Source organism: Oryza glaberrima, chromosome 1, assembly GCF_000147395.1.
Source record: "Oryza glaberrima chromosome 1, OglaRS2, whole genome shotgun sequence".
Classification (NCBI taxonomy): Eukaryota; Viridiplantae; Streptophyta; class Magnoliopsida; order Poales; family Poaceae; genus Oryza; species Oryza glaberrima.
The window spans coordinates 39,115,853-39,132,154 of record NC_068326.1 but is presented as its reverse complement, the minus strand read 5'-3'; the positions used below and the strand labels follow the sequence as shown (position 1 = coordinate 39,132,154).

At 43.4% G+C, this 16,302-nt stretch overlaps 2 protein-coding genes across 4 annotated transcripts; one reads left to right on the top strand and one right to left on the bottom strand.

The window, feature by feature from the left end:
- Positions 1-28: 28 nt before the first annotated feature.
- LOC127774762 (uncharacterized) lies at positions 29-7,989 on the bottom strand. Of its 3 annotated transcripts, none has more exons than XM_052301058.1 (16): positions 7,417-7,989; positions 7,093-7,333; positions 6,171-6,472; positions 5,800-5,976; positions 4,790-5,554; positions 4,616-4,710; positions 4,456-4,518; positions 4,272-4,360; positions 4,083-4,178; positions 3,303-3,950; positions 2,495-2,569; positions 1,715-1,785; positions 1,574-1,631; positions 995-1,193; positions 837-902; positions 29-690 (listed from the first exon to the last, which is right to left on the bottom strand). In XM_052301058.1, exons 1-16 carry the CDS (start codon positions 7,722-7,724, stop codon positions 206-208), a joined length of 3,738 nt encoding a protein of 1,245 aa, XP_052157018.1. In that variant the 5' UTR covers positions 7,725-7,989; the 3' UTR covers positions 29-205. The 3 variants fall into 3 exon arrangements, with proteins under 3 accessions (XP_052157018.1, XP_052157025.1, XP_052157032.1); XM_052301065.1 differs by having other exon boundaries at positions 4,456-4,509; XM_052301072.1 differs by having other exon boundaries at positions 4,637-4,710.
- A 3,573-nt stretch (positions 7,990-11,562) lies between these two features.
- Positions 11,563-15,508, top strand: LOC127767354 (uncharacterized). The gene is made up of 4 exons (XM_052292705.1): positions 11,563-11,683; positions 11,801-11,878; positions 14,974-15,078; positions 15,171-15,508. The coding sequence occupies exons 1-4, from the start codon at positions 11,666-11,668 to the stop codon at positions 15,285-15,287; spliced, it is 318 nt and encodes a 105-aa protein (XP_052148665.1). The 5' UTR covers positions 11,563-11,665; the 3' UTR covers positions 15,288-15,508.
- The last annotated feature ends 794 nt before the right edge of the window (positions 15,509-16,302 follow it).

Genomic DNA, 16,302 nt, shown 5'->3' with positions numbered 1-16,302 from the left:
TCTGGTCGCAGATATGCGACAAGGCGACTACAAGTTTTACGCTATATATAAATGAATCAATTCCTAGTTGCAACTTGCAAGCTCTGCCCTTTGGGGCACAAGAGACTAATCAGTCACCGTTACCACGGTAACCAAGCAATGCCAGTGCTAACATAGGATCAACACTTAAAATTAATATGAACATGTACATATTTACCGGTTCAGTTTACATGAATCCCAGTTGGGTAAGATCGTCATCTGGGATTTCTAGGCCTCCGGAGAAGTCAAAATCTTGTAAGGAATCATCAAGACCATCAGTAAACCACGAACTGATGTCGTTACCTTCAGGCACGTCCAAGATGTCCATTGGATCTATTGCAGGCAAATTTGCCAATGGAGCATCTAAGGTATCCTGGGCAACAGTAGCTGCGCTGTTTCTGACTGGTTGAGTAGGTCTTGTGCTCGACGTACTCGTCCAATCATGGGATTCTCTCTGGCCGGGTGCTGCGAAATTTGATGGCTCCGTAACTCTTCCAAGAACATTTCCAGATGTCGACAACTGTGCTAGCTTTTGCTTCGGTTTTATCTTAGTTTTACGCTCACTCCTTGCATTGCCGGACGAATTGCGTCCTGATTTCGAATTAGAATTCTTCAAAGACGCGTCTCTGTTTTGATCCCTTTCTCGGTCACTCTTTTTCCATTTTGTAGTACCTGGAAAAGGATCAGCAGAAGCTTAACATCTCTCTTGAAGAAAGAGTTCTAACAAACATCAAGTAGTACATTAATGATCCCTACTTAAGGTCTGCACGCCATATTCCACTAGGATTTGTTGAAGAATGCTAGAAACAGTGAAATACCTTGGCTCAATGGACTTCTGTCAAGCTTTAAAAGCTTTGGCCTATCTGCAGATCCTGGGAGACCACCTGAAGCATAGAGAAAATTATATTGATGGTAATGTAACATAACAACTGGGTTTTATGCAACTTGTTTGGCTGTTCAATAGTTTGTGTATTACCATCTATTGCATCATTCTTTGGCAAAGGTGCAGACAGCACATTCCAAAGGAAAGGCTCTCTGAAGCAGCTTTTCTCTGTTTCCTCAAATTTCTGGCACCGGGCAAGTGTTCTCTTGGCAAAAGCCAATGCAACTTGTTTTGCAGCCTTATTAGCAGCTTTATTGAGACCACCCTTATGACTAGAACTACCACGGCCACCCTGTGAAAATAGAACAAATATGGCATGCAATCAGGGGCACAGGTCAACATTAAGAAAGTGTATGTGTATTCATTAGTACAAAGTAACATTATAGACCAACAGTATTTACTCAGTTGTACAGGTAAAGCTAACAAGCAACAATTAATGCCTTTCAAAACCGAGTTACTAGGAATCTATTAGGTGTTTGAAAATAGATCGTATAAGATGGCCATTCTGAATCTCTATAGCATATTTTCCCAAAATCTGATTATCAAAAAAGATGTTAATCTTATTCGTCTGGTATAAATTAGACTGTTTCTATAACCTATAATGCTGTGTAAAGTATAAACACTTATAAAAGGTAAGTAAGTGGTAATGTAACCAAAAGAATATTCAAGTACCATCAGTTTTTTGTATGCCATCTCCACTAGCTTGTTCATTGCATGTTGCTCCAGACTCCTGAAATCCAAGTTTAGTTGCTGTTATAACTTCCATATATGTGTTTATAATGGAAAGTTGTATAGGGGTGGAATATTTAATACCTCTCCTCCATATTTTTAGTATCACGGATTGCTTTGTCCAACTTATGTAATTGGCACTTCTTTTGATTCACCTGAAATAAGTCGAGGAGCACAAGTGTTAAATAGGTGTTAACTCTTAGAAAAAGCACATCAATTTCCCAGAATACATCTGGAAGTAACAAAAGAAATACTGTCCAGGAAACATCACAATGAAATGTAGGTGTTCTCATACAAATTTTATGTGATATTGAAGCCTAAAGAATATCATCTAAGTATGAGAAATACGGAAAAATCAGGATCGCTTGAAGCCCTGAACTGTGATCGAAAATCTCATTTGTGGTGATAACATACCCAGATGATGCACAATGTATAAGTAATTTCAAGACCGACTCAGCTATTCTACTAATTGCTTGCTTGAAAACTTGGCACTGAGAAAGCTATGACATATTCTCCTATCAAGAGAATCCACCCCAAATCATGCTAGATTTTTACTGAACACAGTTAACTTGCTAGAGAAGTTGGCAAGACCACACGACCAGTTGTGTCAGTAGTTTTGGCCATGCCCTTATCATTCAAATAGGCCAAATTGAGGTGGGATGATGATGATTGTATGGGGTACTACTTCTGAATAATCATAGCTCTCACTATAATAAGAAGTCAAGTTAGAATAGTTCTTTATACTTTGCTAATCTAGAAACGTTATACACTTTACAAGGTTACACACACACACACACACACACACACACACACACACACAGAGAGAGAGAGAGAGAGAGAGAGAGAGAGAGAGAGAGAGAGAACCTGCTCAAACAGTCTTTTCTGCAGCTCCGTAATAACTTTATCAATGTCCTCATCCTCTCCATCATCCAGCTTTGGCTACCGGAAGAAGAAAATTGTCAGGACTTCTTTTTCAAGCAAGAATATTGAGTAGGGAGCATTCGTACAAGAATCAAAGATTTGCACCAAAATTGTTTCGGCTCTCTCTCAAGGAATAAGCACCACTGGTTCACCCTAGTAGAACTCATGATTGAACAGGGGCAACAGTCACTCTAGCAACTGATTGGCGTCCAACCCCTTGCACTAACCTTTCCTATCCTCAAGACCTCTAAACCCCTCAGCTGTTTCCACTCAGATCAAAGTTATAATTTCAGTATTTTTCTGTTCCAATCGAAGTATTGGTGTATATTTTATTATCATAAAAAGTTTTTGCTAATATCTTCGCAGCTCCTAAGAACAATGGTTAAGATAAAAATGCAAATTACAGCACACTACTTTTGCAGTTCTTAAGGTGATCTACATTTTATCGATATTTTTCCTCACCATTGATGCACTAGGTGCCTTGTGCCAACAGGAATTTACATATGCCCCACCAGGAATGCAAATAAATAGAAAGCTACATCTACATTCATAGCATAACATAAGAAATCAAAGTCTCCTAAACACCAGAACCAGAGCAACAAACTGGCAACAGAAGAAAATGTATGGTCTCAACTTCTTTTCATGCTAATTGAGATGTTTGAGAAACACCTTGGCATATAACATTATAACCAGGAAAGCAGTATATATTCTTCAAATTTACAAAATAATGGAAGGTTTTTAGGAACCATACCATCTCTGGACAAAGGTCAATACTGTGCAGCTCGATTAAAGCTCTGTCATGCACAGGCAACTGGTCATACTGATATTCATATGGTGGTAAAGGCGTACTTTTTGCACAGTTTTGATACTGTTGTGAGATATGTGGCACAAATTCATGAAAACCACCATTTTCTGGATATACTGCAAATTTTATCGCATCCGATGCATTCTCACTGCAAATTGAATTTGGACTATATGAGGCCCTCAAATTGCTGGAAGCTGTAAAACCATTGGACATGCTGTTATGCACTGAGCTATGGTTTGAGTGCTTGAAATCAGGACTTGATCCAAAGTTGGATTTTACTGCACTAGCTGCAAAATCATTTTCTAAGTTCATGTTGGCAGCATAAGGAAGGAAGTCATTTGAGAACTCAAGAAGTATATCTCCTCCATTGCATTCAGAAGAATTATCACCATCTTCTACAATAAAAGCAGAGAAGAGTTTGTGTGTCAAGGAAGCCATTCCACCAAACAATTCTTCTGCATGTGTCTTTTGAGATGCAGTGTTTTCATCATTGGGAGACAAAATATCAATAGATTCTCTTGTCCTGGGTCCATTTGCTTCGCTTTGCTCCAATGACACACATGAATTTGACTGAGGCAGAGATGAATTTTGACCCTGTTTATGAAAAGAACATATGGAAAGAGGATATCAGTCCATATGCTTGAAGTTTAGAGTGGAGATATAACAGAATACACAGGTTGAAGAATTTTGTTGAAATTCTGTAGTGGAGTAATTCAGGCAAAATACCATTGATAATGGCCCACTGTAGTTAGTTGATGTGTTCAAATTATGTTCATCGGATGAGTTAGACATGCCCATCTCAAGCTCTTCCAAAAATGTAATCTGACCAGAGATTCTGGTAAGTGGAAGTTCATCCCAAACAGGCAAAAATGTAAAGCAACTTATGCAAAGTCAAAAGGGCAAACAGAATCCAACCTGGTGCTTTAAGAAAGATAAATCTTCAGAGCTGATGAAAGTAAGCATCGGTTCTATTTTCTTCCAAAATGGACCAGCATATGCATTAACTGCAGAAAGGATAAGGAACCTATTAATCATGAGCCAATAAAATTACAGCTCTCTGCAAATCATATAGGAAACTTTGATTTGCAGAATTGCACACCAATGGCACTGCGCGCAGCATTTGCAGCAGCTAGAAGCTCTTCCCGGTCATCTTCTGATTCACCTATGACACACAGTTTAATGTCAAGACTCTTAACATCCTTAACTCCTTATAGAATTCGAAGGCATTAGGTGGATAATAAAGGTGCCTTTCAGGAAACCTGATATATCTGTTAACCCACAATTTAGGATCTCCGAGTGTCGAGATGATGCTTTGCGGTCTGAACCCTTCTTCGTTGGAGGGCGGCCCAACTTACTGAATCAATTTAGAAATTAATTAGTTCCATTAGGATACATATAACTAACAACCTCAATAAGTTCCAATCATCAAGCACCTTTCATTCTTTTCAGATACAGGTCTTCCGCTCTTCAGCAGCTTTCTTGTTTCTGGGCTGTCCAACTTCTCTCTTGGCATGGATGCACACCCTTTAACATGCATAGTGTTTCTTCCGCTCCTCCCTTGGCGTCGAATACTTCCATCTTCAAGCTCTTCTTTTAACAGTATCCTGCTTTTCTTCGATGAGATAATTAAGTCTGCTGAATTATGGGCTGAATTTGCGCCCTCGTTCTCAAAATCACCACTATTACTGATTTTATCCTTGTTCTTATTTTCCGTAGCAGCAGAGTCTTCGCTTTCTGACAGACCAGCTGGAGATGAAATATTATCCATTCTTGGTGTAACTTGTGAATTATTACTAGCTACACCCCTTGGAAGCAAAAGGCCAGGTGACTCTACCGCTGGTCTAACAGCAGCATCAAGTGGTGATCCTTCAGATAGGCCTTCATCAAAATTTGAGACTGGGGAAACAACATTTGCTCTTCTTGTCCGTGACATTTTCTGTGGACGTTGACCCACCCAAGCAACAGGAGGTGAAGACCCACTTGCAGTCATGGGACGCTTGCGATTTGCAGTGCCTCCCAAAGGAGAGGATTTATTGGTAGATGGTGTTTCTTCCCATTCATCGATTCCTCCAGATGAGCGCTGAAGAGTGGATGATGAATTCATAACAACAAGGGAACTAGTTCTTGGTGCTCTGCATGCCTTGCCCTTAGTCAGAGGATTTAAAGTTCCAGGTTGCATATCCTCAGAGGTATTTGCCCTAAATAAGAGAAGAATGATTCAGTACATCATTTCTCATTCATGGTATAGAGTAGAAATAATCAACACTTCAACAGGACTCATCTCCCCGCAAAAAAGGAGTACTCATAAAATACAAGAAACTGCGTATACAAAGTATCAGTGTAACCAATCACACAAAGAGTTAAAGGCATTCCAAAATGCAAATCAGTGTGCTTGTATCATAGCATATATTGCTAAAATAATGCCACCAATTACTATGCTTACTTGTTTCCTTTCACCAAAACCCGTTCTTTGTCTATCCCTAAATGGCGCTCTCTTCTTTCATTTGGAAGAGAAGTGGAGTCCATGTCTGCCTTCAGTAGATAACGGGAACCTGCATTACTCTGTTGAGAACCTCCATCCATCTTGCTTCCTCCTAATGCTCCAGCAGAAGCTCCATGCCTGTCAACACAGCATTAAAGGGATGATGACAGACCTCAATGCTCATAGGAGTACCACCTATGATGTCATTATAGTGTGTGGCATAGTAAACCTCATTGTCTCGTTTCAATGATGTTTTCATTTGAAGCTAAAGTCTGTACAGAAACTAACTCATATAACAAGGTTAACAAGTAACAACAATGTATGAAAGTTACCTAATTGGAAGACCATCACTAGATCGCATGCGAGCTTCATTGTTTGGTCTATGTTGAACCAACGGTTTAACATCTCGGTCTACGTCATTGCCTCTGTTCAGCATAGTTCCAACAGAGCGCTTACGTTTCAACTTTTTCTCCCAACCTTCACCTCCAGGAGCTAGGCCCCGTAATTTGTCTTCAGAAAACCCTGATGCAGCATTGACATTCCTCAAAGAGTTTTTTTCCTTCTCCAAAGAGGAACTTTTCTCACTGTCCGCCAGAGGACCTTGCCTTGTAGGAACATTACCACGCCCTTCTAACTGAAATATATATCACAAGAGTCAAAGAAAAGGAAAATTGGAAGCACAGTAAATACATAACAAGTACGATAACGCCCAAAAAGAAATACCATGCCTCATAGGTAGCTCTAAGTTGAATTTAGAATGACGAAAATGTGCTCTCATATATAATAATATAATATTGCTCACATGGATACCACAGCAACAAAGAGATACAAAGACATAAAAGTGACCCAAAAATAAGCTTCAGCTGCTCTTTACAAAATAAGCAAAAAGGATGCTTAAGTACATTCCATATTAACCTGATCAGCTACGTCTACTCACAGGATGTATTCCTTCACTCAAATTGGTAACCATGACCACGTAATTGGGTCCAATTGCATTTGGAATCCATTTTTTAGCATGCAATAAAATTTAAATTGCTACTCCATGTTAACTGCCAACGCACACTGATATGTGGCATATGCCCAATTACCAGTTGAAAGTTCAAACTAATTTGTTATATTACAGTAACAGAGCAGCTTATGATTGTAATTCTGTAATCCTGTAGTATCGACGTAACTATTTACATTGATGGAGACAGTGGCAAACGAGCAAAATGAAATCCCTGGATGAATCTTTAGAGTAGCACAAGTACAAACCCGTGCATCTGCTGCTAGCGATGAGCGGACACGCTTGCTTGTGGTCGCACTCTTAGCCCTCTCCTCCAGCCGCTGGCCAGGATTATCCATACTGTTCTGAGCCCCCATCCTCAGGGAACCCGACCCACTCCCTGATGACCTCTCAGTCGCACCTCCTTCGCTCCTCTGCCGCCTCCGCGTGACAACGTTCCTGTACTTATCCAGCTTCTGAATAGAATCCTGCAGCGACTTGGTTTTCTCCCTGCACAACATTTCACCGGTTGCGGGTTAATGAGCAATGCAGATTGAAGCAGTAGTGTGCAGTAACTAGTAAGCAGCATGTACTTGGCTTTGGCCGACGACTCCACGACGCCCCCACGGATCCGCTTGAGTTCCTCGGACGCTATGGAAGGGAGTGGCTTGGTCTGCACCAGCCCGAACGACTGCTCCGCCTCCACGGTGACGCCGAGCACCCGCCGAAGCTCCGTGGCGCGCGACTGCTTGTGATCGCCGACGGGGAACGACTCCAGGGGGAGGTACTGCGCCAGCGGGGGCGGCTCCGCCAGCGCCCTCGGGGTTCCCGCCCCGGAGAGCTGCGGGCCCTCGCGGAAGCTCCCGCCACCGCCGAGGTCGGGCCTCGAGCTCCCCGCCATGGCCGCCCGGCTCGCCCCGCGTCTCCCCCAAAATCCTTATCTCAGAGGCATGGGAATTCCACCGGTGGAGGCGGACAATTCGACTCGGGAGCGCTCGGAATTGAACCCGCGGGCGTCGAATTGGGGCCGAAGCCTTGGGCGATAGTGGATTGGCGAGCCGGGGCAAAAACCCTAACCCTAGAACTCGAGGTCGCCGGCGGCGAGGGGGCGTGTGGCGGCTGAGGGGGGAAGTCGGCAAAAAGAAAAAAAAAATGAGAAAGCGGGTGCCGAGTCTGGTCGGGTCGGGTCGGGGTCGCGGCTGCGGACAAGTTGCGTACACCACGGCCACGGGCACCATGGGAGATTGTTGACCCATGGTCAACACCTAGCTTGGGATTAACAAAATTCTGTCCAAATCGCCACAACTTGTGGTTGTAATTTGGATTATCAGTGTATAAATTCTTAAACTGAAATTTCAGTGTGCCAGTATTCACAAGGACAGATATAGAGGATTTTTTTTTTTTTGCAAACGGTGCCAGACAGTGTGTTGTCCTATTAAAAATACTTCACGATATCTATAAAATAGAACCTCTATGATAGTAAGTTGCTTTGAATTGTTTCGTAAGTGTACATAGTACTTGAATTGGTAAATATTGATCCTTATTCAACTTAGTACTTCAAAACCATATAACATAGAATATTCTATGTATAGATGGCTAGGGAGATTCAAAGCTAATATCTCCCTTTCTCATTGGCATCAAAATCTTTTTTTAAAAAAAAGAAAAATCTATCTTGTGTTTTCAAACATGGCTCCAATCAGGTTTAATAAGTCCACCGCTTAGCCTCTCGGAAGGAGAACAATGCTCGAGGTAGGGTAGGAGCATAGACACATGATAGATTGATACTAGCTCATTTACCGGATCAAGCGGAGCTCCTACTAGCTCAACCATTGCTTTTTTTTATTGTCTGTGATTTGTTTAGAGCAGGAGGAGGAGAATAACGTGTATCCTTAATGTGCGGGAGATATGGTTCAGGGCGCCGCCGCTGCATTCTTCAATGGACATACTTTTTGGTATTTTTTAGTAGCAAGAATTTTTTTAAAACATCTGATATGTAAAGCATAGTATTTAAAGCTAGAGCTAAGGGATATAGAGTATGGTTACTTAGGTCTTCTTATTGAGATTCTAAAGTCGAAATAGAAACGGATTTCAACTTATATACTTTAGCTTATAAATATTGTACATGGCAAGAACCCATTTAATATTACTTGTGAAATTAGTTTTCCATCAGCACCAAGTCATGGTTTGGAATAAGTTTATTATTCAGATAGATTGTATGTAGGTTGTTGACATTATGTTAGATGGAGGTTTCTCGACAACGGCATCGATAGCCATATACGAAGATTGCAACAATTTACATAATGGTTTTGATAGGGTTTCCATGAATTGGCTAGGTCTTTTTTTTTTCAAGAAAATCATGTATATGGATCAATGAACCGGCCCCTAGCTTTATTATGAGCGTGGACGATGTAACTATATTTTCTTATTAATAAAGATAGTCCAATGACATTCCCCCCAGAAAAGTCATGATCTGAAATTAGTTTTATTAAATACATTTATAAAATTACTTCTATAAAACAAGACTTTCTTTAAGAAACTGTTAACTCTGTAATAAATATTAGTACACGTGTATTTAAAATTCAAACGGAAGTAAATAGGAATAAGTTCACCGGAGGTCCCTCAACTTAACATCAAGATTTTAAGGTCCCTTAACCACAAAATCAGAAATCTTCACCCCTAAACTATACAAAACCGTCTAATTTGGATCCCAAGGCAGTATAGATGACTGGTTTTGCTGACGTGGCATACTAGTCAGAAAAAAATAATAAAATAAATATATGGGGCCCACATGTCAGTGAGAGAAAATGATGTGGGCCCACATCTTTTTTTCTTCCCTTTTTCTCTTCTCATCTTGTTAGTTCTCACGCGCAGGCGGGCAGATGTGGGTGTGCGGCCGACGGCTGAGCAGGCGCGGCTGCCGGCGCAGCGGGCGCTGCGGCGCGCGGGGAAGAAGCGGGAGAGGGGGAGAGGAGGCGGCCGGCGCGACCGCCCGCGACGGCGGGAGCGGCGGCTAGCGCCCGCCTCTCCCCATCCGGAGACGACGTCGAAGATGCTGGGCGAGTGGAGCGACATGGTGGTGTCGGGGTAGAGCTGCATCGACATCGAGAAGGGCGTGGTCTGGAACGCCGCCGAGATCATCGCCAAGGCCAGCTTCGGCATCGGCACCGACGATGACGCCACCGGCGCTGGGGTCTTCCACAAGCTGCAGGCCATGCAGGCGATGCTGTTCCGCTCCACCCGCCTCGTCGGCGTGCCGCGCCAACTATGAGGCGTGGAAGCTGGGGCGGGAGATCGACGCGCTCCTGCTCGACATCATCGAGTCGCGGCGTCACCAGCGGCTGCAGCGGGAGGAAGAAGACGAACGACCTGCTGTAGCTGCTGCTGGGAGGGAACAAGGCGAGCGCGGGGGCGCGAGAGGAAGCTGACGACGCGGGAGCTGGTGGACGAGTGCAAGACGTTCTTCTTCAGCGACACCAGCGACAGTGGGCCTCTCCCCATGCCGACCAGGCCGAAGGAGTTGTCTATGCTGCCGAGGTTCTCCGTCCCGCACCCGAAGGCGACGCCACGCACGGCGGCGTCCGTGCCGAGCGTGAACGTCTCGGTGGCGAGGATGCCGTCGGTGGAGGTGCCGTCGGCGAGCAGCGGGACCACGGGCTCTGAGCGCCTGGCACATCGGCGAGCAGCACGACACGTTGGCGCACGTCACGGACCTGGCCGACGCGTACAGCGGCGCCGGCTGTGGGAAGCACCTCCGGCACGGCGCGTCGTACTGCGTCCAGATGAGGTCGCTACCCGTGTCGAGCACCGCGGTGAGCGGGAGCGGCTGTCGTGGACGCTGCTGATGCTGGCGGCGCACCCGGAGTGGCAGGCGGCGGTGCGGGAGGAGGTGGTGGAGGCGGCCGGGCGGTCGGGCCTCCTCGACGCGGCGGCGCTGGGGAAGCTGACGAAGATGGGGTGCGTGCTGAACGAGGTGCTCCGGCTGTACCAGCCGTCGCCGAACGTGCAAAGGCAGGCGCTGCAGGACGTAGTGGTGGTGATTCCGAGGGCGCCGAATGACAGCATCTGCGCGGCGCTGTGGAGGCGGCGTGGCTGGCGACAGCGAGGTCGCCGCTCGCCCGCTCACCCACCGTGGCTCCGTATGGGGAGAGGCGGCGGCGCCCGCTGCTCCCGCCGTCGCGGGCGGTCGCGCCGGCCGCCTCCTCTCCCCCTCTCCAGCTTCTTCCCCGCGCGTCGCAGCGCCCGCTGCGCCGGCAGCCGCGCCCGCTCCGCCGTCGGCTGCACACCTGCATCTGCCTGCCTAGGCGTGAGAACTGAGACGTTGAGAAGAGAAGAGAAAAAGAAAAGAAAAAAGAGATATGGGGTCCACATCATTTTTTTCTCACTGATATGTGAGCCCCTACGTATTTATTTTATTATTTTTACTGACTAGGATGCCACGTCAGTAAAATCAGACATCTATACTGCCTTGTGACCCAAATTAGACGGTTTTGTATAGTTTAGGGGTGAAGATTTCTGGTTTTGTGGTTAAGGGACCTTAAAAAATCTCGCTGTTAAGTTGAGGGACCTCTGGTGAACTTATTCCAAGTAAATATTACACGTGCAGAAGAGGATTGGCAGAGACCTCCAAGGCCCAAGGCCCATCTTTCCCCACCGACATCAACTAACCGCCTCACAGCCCAGCCCAGCCCAGCCCACGAAGATATATAGCTTTGCCCCAACCCGCGTCCGCTCGCGAGTTTGCCCTAGCCGCCGCACTCGCCGTCGCCGCCGTACTCGCCGTCGCCGCCGTTCCCTCGACCGGGCTCGCCACCGCTGGGATTCCCTTCGTGAGCCGTCTCGCCGATGGCGGAGGAAGCCACTGTAAGCCGCCTACCCAAAACCCTCGAAAGTTTTTACCGCATATATTCCCTCTGTCCGTGTGGTTTGTGTATGGTGGATAACTGTTGACGTGGTATTCTTCTTCTGCTCTCTGAGCAGCAGGGGAAGAAGGAGGAGGAGGAATTCAGCACGGGGCCGCTGTCCGTGCTGATGATGAGCGCCAAGAACAACACCCAGGTTGGTGGTGGTTGGTGAATATTTTCTTCTGTTGTTAGACATCTCAGTTCGATTAAACAAAACGTCTTTACTGTGTGCTGGAATTAGATTGTTCGGTGCTTTCTTGTTGGCAGAGTTGTCAAGTAGTCCGAGGGATGGTGGAAAAGTATTAATTCAGATGCTCTTTTAGCTCTGTTCGAGGATGGTAGAAGGTACATCTTTCCTTGTTCTGTGAATTGAGGGGATAAACTACTTAGAGTTGCTTGTTCTGACAAATTGAATACTGAATTGAGGGGATAAACTATCTTAGAGCTCCTGTTACATAAGAACATAAGAATAGTCAGATCCCCCTCTCACCCATCGGGTATCAGCTTAATACAGGGTTATTATGTGCATATTTGAAACGACGCGCACTTAATTAAATCCTAAATAGAAATCATTAATATTAATTCATGGCACATGGTTCAATTAGTTGGAAAACAATGACATCATGATTAAGTTTCATAAAGCTAGAATGGAAAATGGGTCAATCGGCACTAGATAATTTCGATTTCAACTACAGATACTCAGGCTCGGCAAATGCTAGGCAGTTATTAACCTCAAAAAATTAAAAAACTATAGAAACTCAGGCAAGTCTCTCTTTGATCATATTGATAGATGATGATCCTTCTATTCTAATTAAAAACCTATTTTATAAAATTTTTACTCTTAGTATTGCATCAAACCATTATTCATATAAAGTAAATATAATATAGATGATGATATTATTTGCTAGACTGATTATGATGGAGATATTGATATACATATAAAGATTATTGATCCCTCACTTGTACCAGAGAACCATGTATACCGTTTCAACCATGGATCTGTCTCAAGATGGGCTGGGCCTAGTACCTTATTAAGTTTATTATACTCCACATGGGTATGTAGTTGTAGGAGGATGGGAGATGATATAAACCCCGTCAAGAGCATAGTAATCAGATGGGAGATGATATAGACCCCATCTATGAGTAGTTAGGATGGGAGATGATATAAACCCCATCAAATGCGTAGCAATGATGGGAGATGATATAAAACCCCATCGAATGCATAGTGATAGATGGGAGATGATATAAACCCCATTAGACGACCCAGCGTATATGGTGTTGTGGAGTGTAGTAAATGGAAATGAGGGAAAAAGTCTTGTACTCTGATAAGTCTAGCAATCGAATGGAATGCAAAGGCCCTAAAAATCAGAGTAGCTGTGGGTAAAGTGGTACAAGCCTGCACAGTGCTAAATTAAATCGTGATTCATGCTTTTGTACGGGGAGTTGCTACAAACTTTGTCAATGTTATGAGTGTATTTTAGTTTTTATAAGTCCCTTTTGGAAACCCTTTTACAAAATAAACTTAGATTTGATGATGAAATATGAATGACCATGATGTAGGATATAAAGGTATCATTTATGCATCTATGTTTTGCTACTATTGACTTGCTGAGTACGAAAGTGATCACCCTTGCTATATAACCCCTTTACAGGAATTGCTCTTTGCAAGTATAAGATGGAGTTGAGGTGGCCTTCAGACTCCTAGGGACGAATTAAAGGTAGTTCTAACTATTACTCTGTGCGATCTCTGATGGTGGGCTATTTTTTGGCAAAACAAGAATTTGTTAAATAATAATTCACAGCTGGTACACTTTTATCTACAGTGGTAAAAGTGTGGGGGCACCACAGTATTGTAATTATCCTTTTCTTTAAAGCTTTCTCCATCCTCCAACTGGATACATCAGACAATTCTACTAACTCTAATATCTGCGAACTCAATGACTATAAGATAAGCTTTATCGCATCTAATGCAAAGAACAAAAGAAGTTTAATTTCTTACAACAGAGCAATGGACAATGTAGCCACAGATTGTAAACTGGCTCATGGGTTGGGGTTCCTTAGAAAAGTTTTGGCAACCGATTTGCCTTGAATGTTTGGTGATATTCCTTAGAAGCTGATTCGTTTGCAATTGAACTGTCTATGAACATCTGGATTTCTGAAATAAGGAAGTACCCTTCTCCTAACGGGTGAATGAACTGTAGTTCCCTCAACTCTCTTAGCCAATAAGGATGCTCTGTAAGTCATGTTAAATTAATGGAGCCTTTCTCATGTATCTGAATAATTGGTCATAGTCAACATCTTTTCATGTAATGTTAGTGTAAATGTTGCATCTGGGCTGCCACTTCATTTTCTGAAACATAGTTGATTGCAACGTGGTAGTCTATCTTCACTTCTTCAGTAAGGTTGTTTTCTGTTTTAGTTAGTTATGTAGTTCTTAATTACCTACTTTTTGTTCACTTTTATCAGTTCAAACAGTAGTCTTGGACTGTGCTATGGTTTGTCTAGGTATGTCCATATCTTAGGTTCGCGCTCGCCATGCTATTACCTTAACAAGCTCTACTGCTCTTGTTTGTGTATCGTATGGGGTCCTAATTTGAACTTTTGGCGACCAGAATCGTTGTGGGTTGTGGGATTAGTATTTCATTATTTACTTGATTTTCTGAGTCTGTTTATTTACTGGAGTGTTGAGTTGGTGCAATAGCAAGATGAGTTGCTGGATTGAATTCACGCACCTATCTTTGCCCTTTACACCTTGAAATATGCCATTTTGTCATGTATATTGAGTTACCGCATGTTGAATTCATTCATTCCCTGCGATATCTTTTGGTTTAGATACCTTGATATGCTATCTTGCTTTCAGTTACTGGGATGTTGAATTTATTCACCTGGTGTTATGTCTTTTTCTTTAGATACCTCAACTTTATCATGCTGTGCTATGTGTAACCATTTGTCAATTTTGGTCATTTGTATGATGTGGGAAAACAAGCCATAGTTGCAAATTTGTGCTGACTTCTTCATAGCTGCTCCTGTATTTTGTGTACACTAGGCAAAAACTCTGAAAATATCTGCTTGATGTATATTGTATGGGTCCGACCTCAGATCTTTGTTGCGGTTAGCAGTGCGGTTATATTAATAAGTGTATCTTTAGGAGTTACCTACAGAATTAGCCGACCATAAGTGGTTCTCCTGACTACACTTGATGCTTCTAAAGATATGCATTGTTCTGATTGTGTATGCTCTTCTTTCTAGGTGCTTATCAATTGCCGGAACAACAAGAAGTTACTAGGTCGTGTGAGGGCATTTGATCGCCATTGCAACATGGTTCTTGAGAATGTCAGGGAGATGTGGACCGAGGTACATGCAAGGCGTTATCTGAAGTTTTGAACTTTTGTTCCAGTTGAGTGTAGTGCTGTTTTCAGTAATAACATGTGTTACTCTTGCTGCAGGTACCAAAGACTGGTAAAGGCAAGAAGAAGGCTCTTCCAGTGAACAAGGACAGGTTCATCAGCAAGATGTTCCTACGTGGGGACTCGGTCATCATTGTGCTCAGAAACCCGAAATGAGTTATCTATATAGTCTTGTGTCGAGGATTGCCTCTTTGCTACGTCGCTCTTAGTAATGTCCAAACGCCTTTGTCTAAGAGAACTGGGCCAGAATCAGCTATATTTGATGGTCGAGTGTTGGAGTTGGAGTTGTTATGACTTATGGATTTACCTCTCTTCTAACTTGCATCGTTAGCATCTGTTTGAATCATCAATATATTAGCTGAAGACAATTTGGAACTCGACTGGTTATGTTTTGTGTTGATTTCTCACTTTCTGAATTGCTAGAAGCACTGCCTTGTATCGCAGTATGGCAGTATGTGAATTGTTATGAGGCAATATGTGCACATGTGTCCAGCTTTCCCGCTTCTTAATTCGTAACTAGATGGTACAAAATAAACAAAAGTGCACAGGAAAAATCAAGGAATGGAGATTTTAATTTGATGGTAAAAGGGAAATCAAGGAAAGGAGAATCCATGAGAAACTGATAAAATGAAGTCGAGTGGCATGGTTTGCCATCTCAAATCAAATGGATCCAAACCCACGAGGGATCCAAAGAAAATATGATTTTTTTGAAATATTTTTTTAAAAAATATGAATTTTTGAAATATTTTGGGTGTACCTGTCGATGGTGATGGTAGCAGGATCAAAGTTGATACGGAGGCCTTCCAAATAGGGTGGATGACGAGCCAGCTGGGCTCGGCACGGAGGCCTTCCCAGTTCCAACCTTTACAAGTAAACAAGTTGCAATGGGCAAATGTCATACTGTCATCAACTGATTATTTTGACCGTCGATCACACACCAGTATGGCTTATATATACACGCTCCAAATGTCATACTGTCATCAATTGATTACTTTGACCGTCGATCACACACACAGCCACCAGTACTGCCTATATATACACGCTCTCTCCAGTCTCCAGAGAGCCTCATGTTGCATATGCAGTCTCATTAATTACATATGTCAAGTTAACTTGGGCCAATTAAGTGCAGCACATATAGCACGTACAGTAGCTTAATTTCCAGCAACACAAA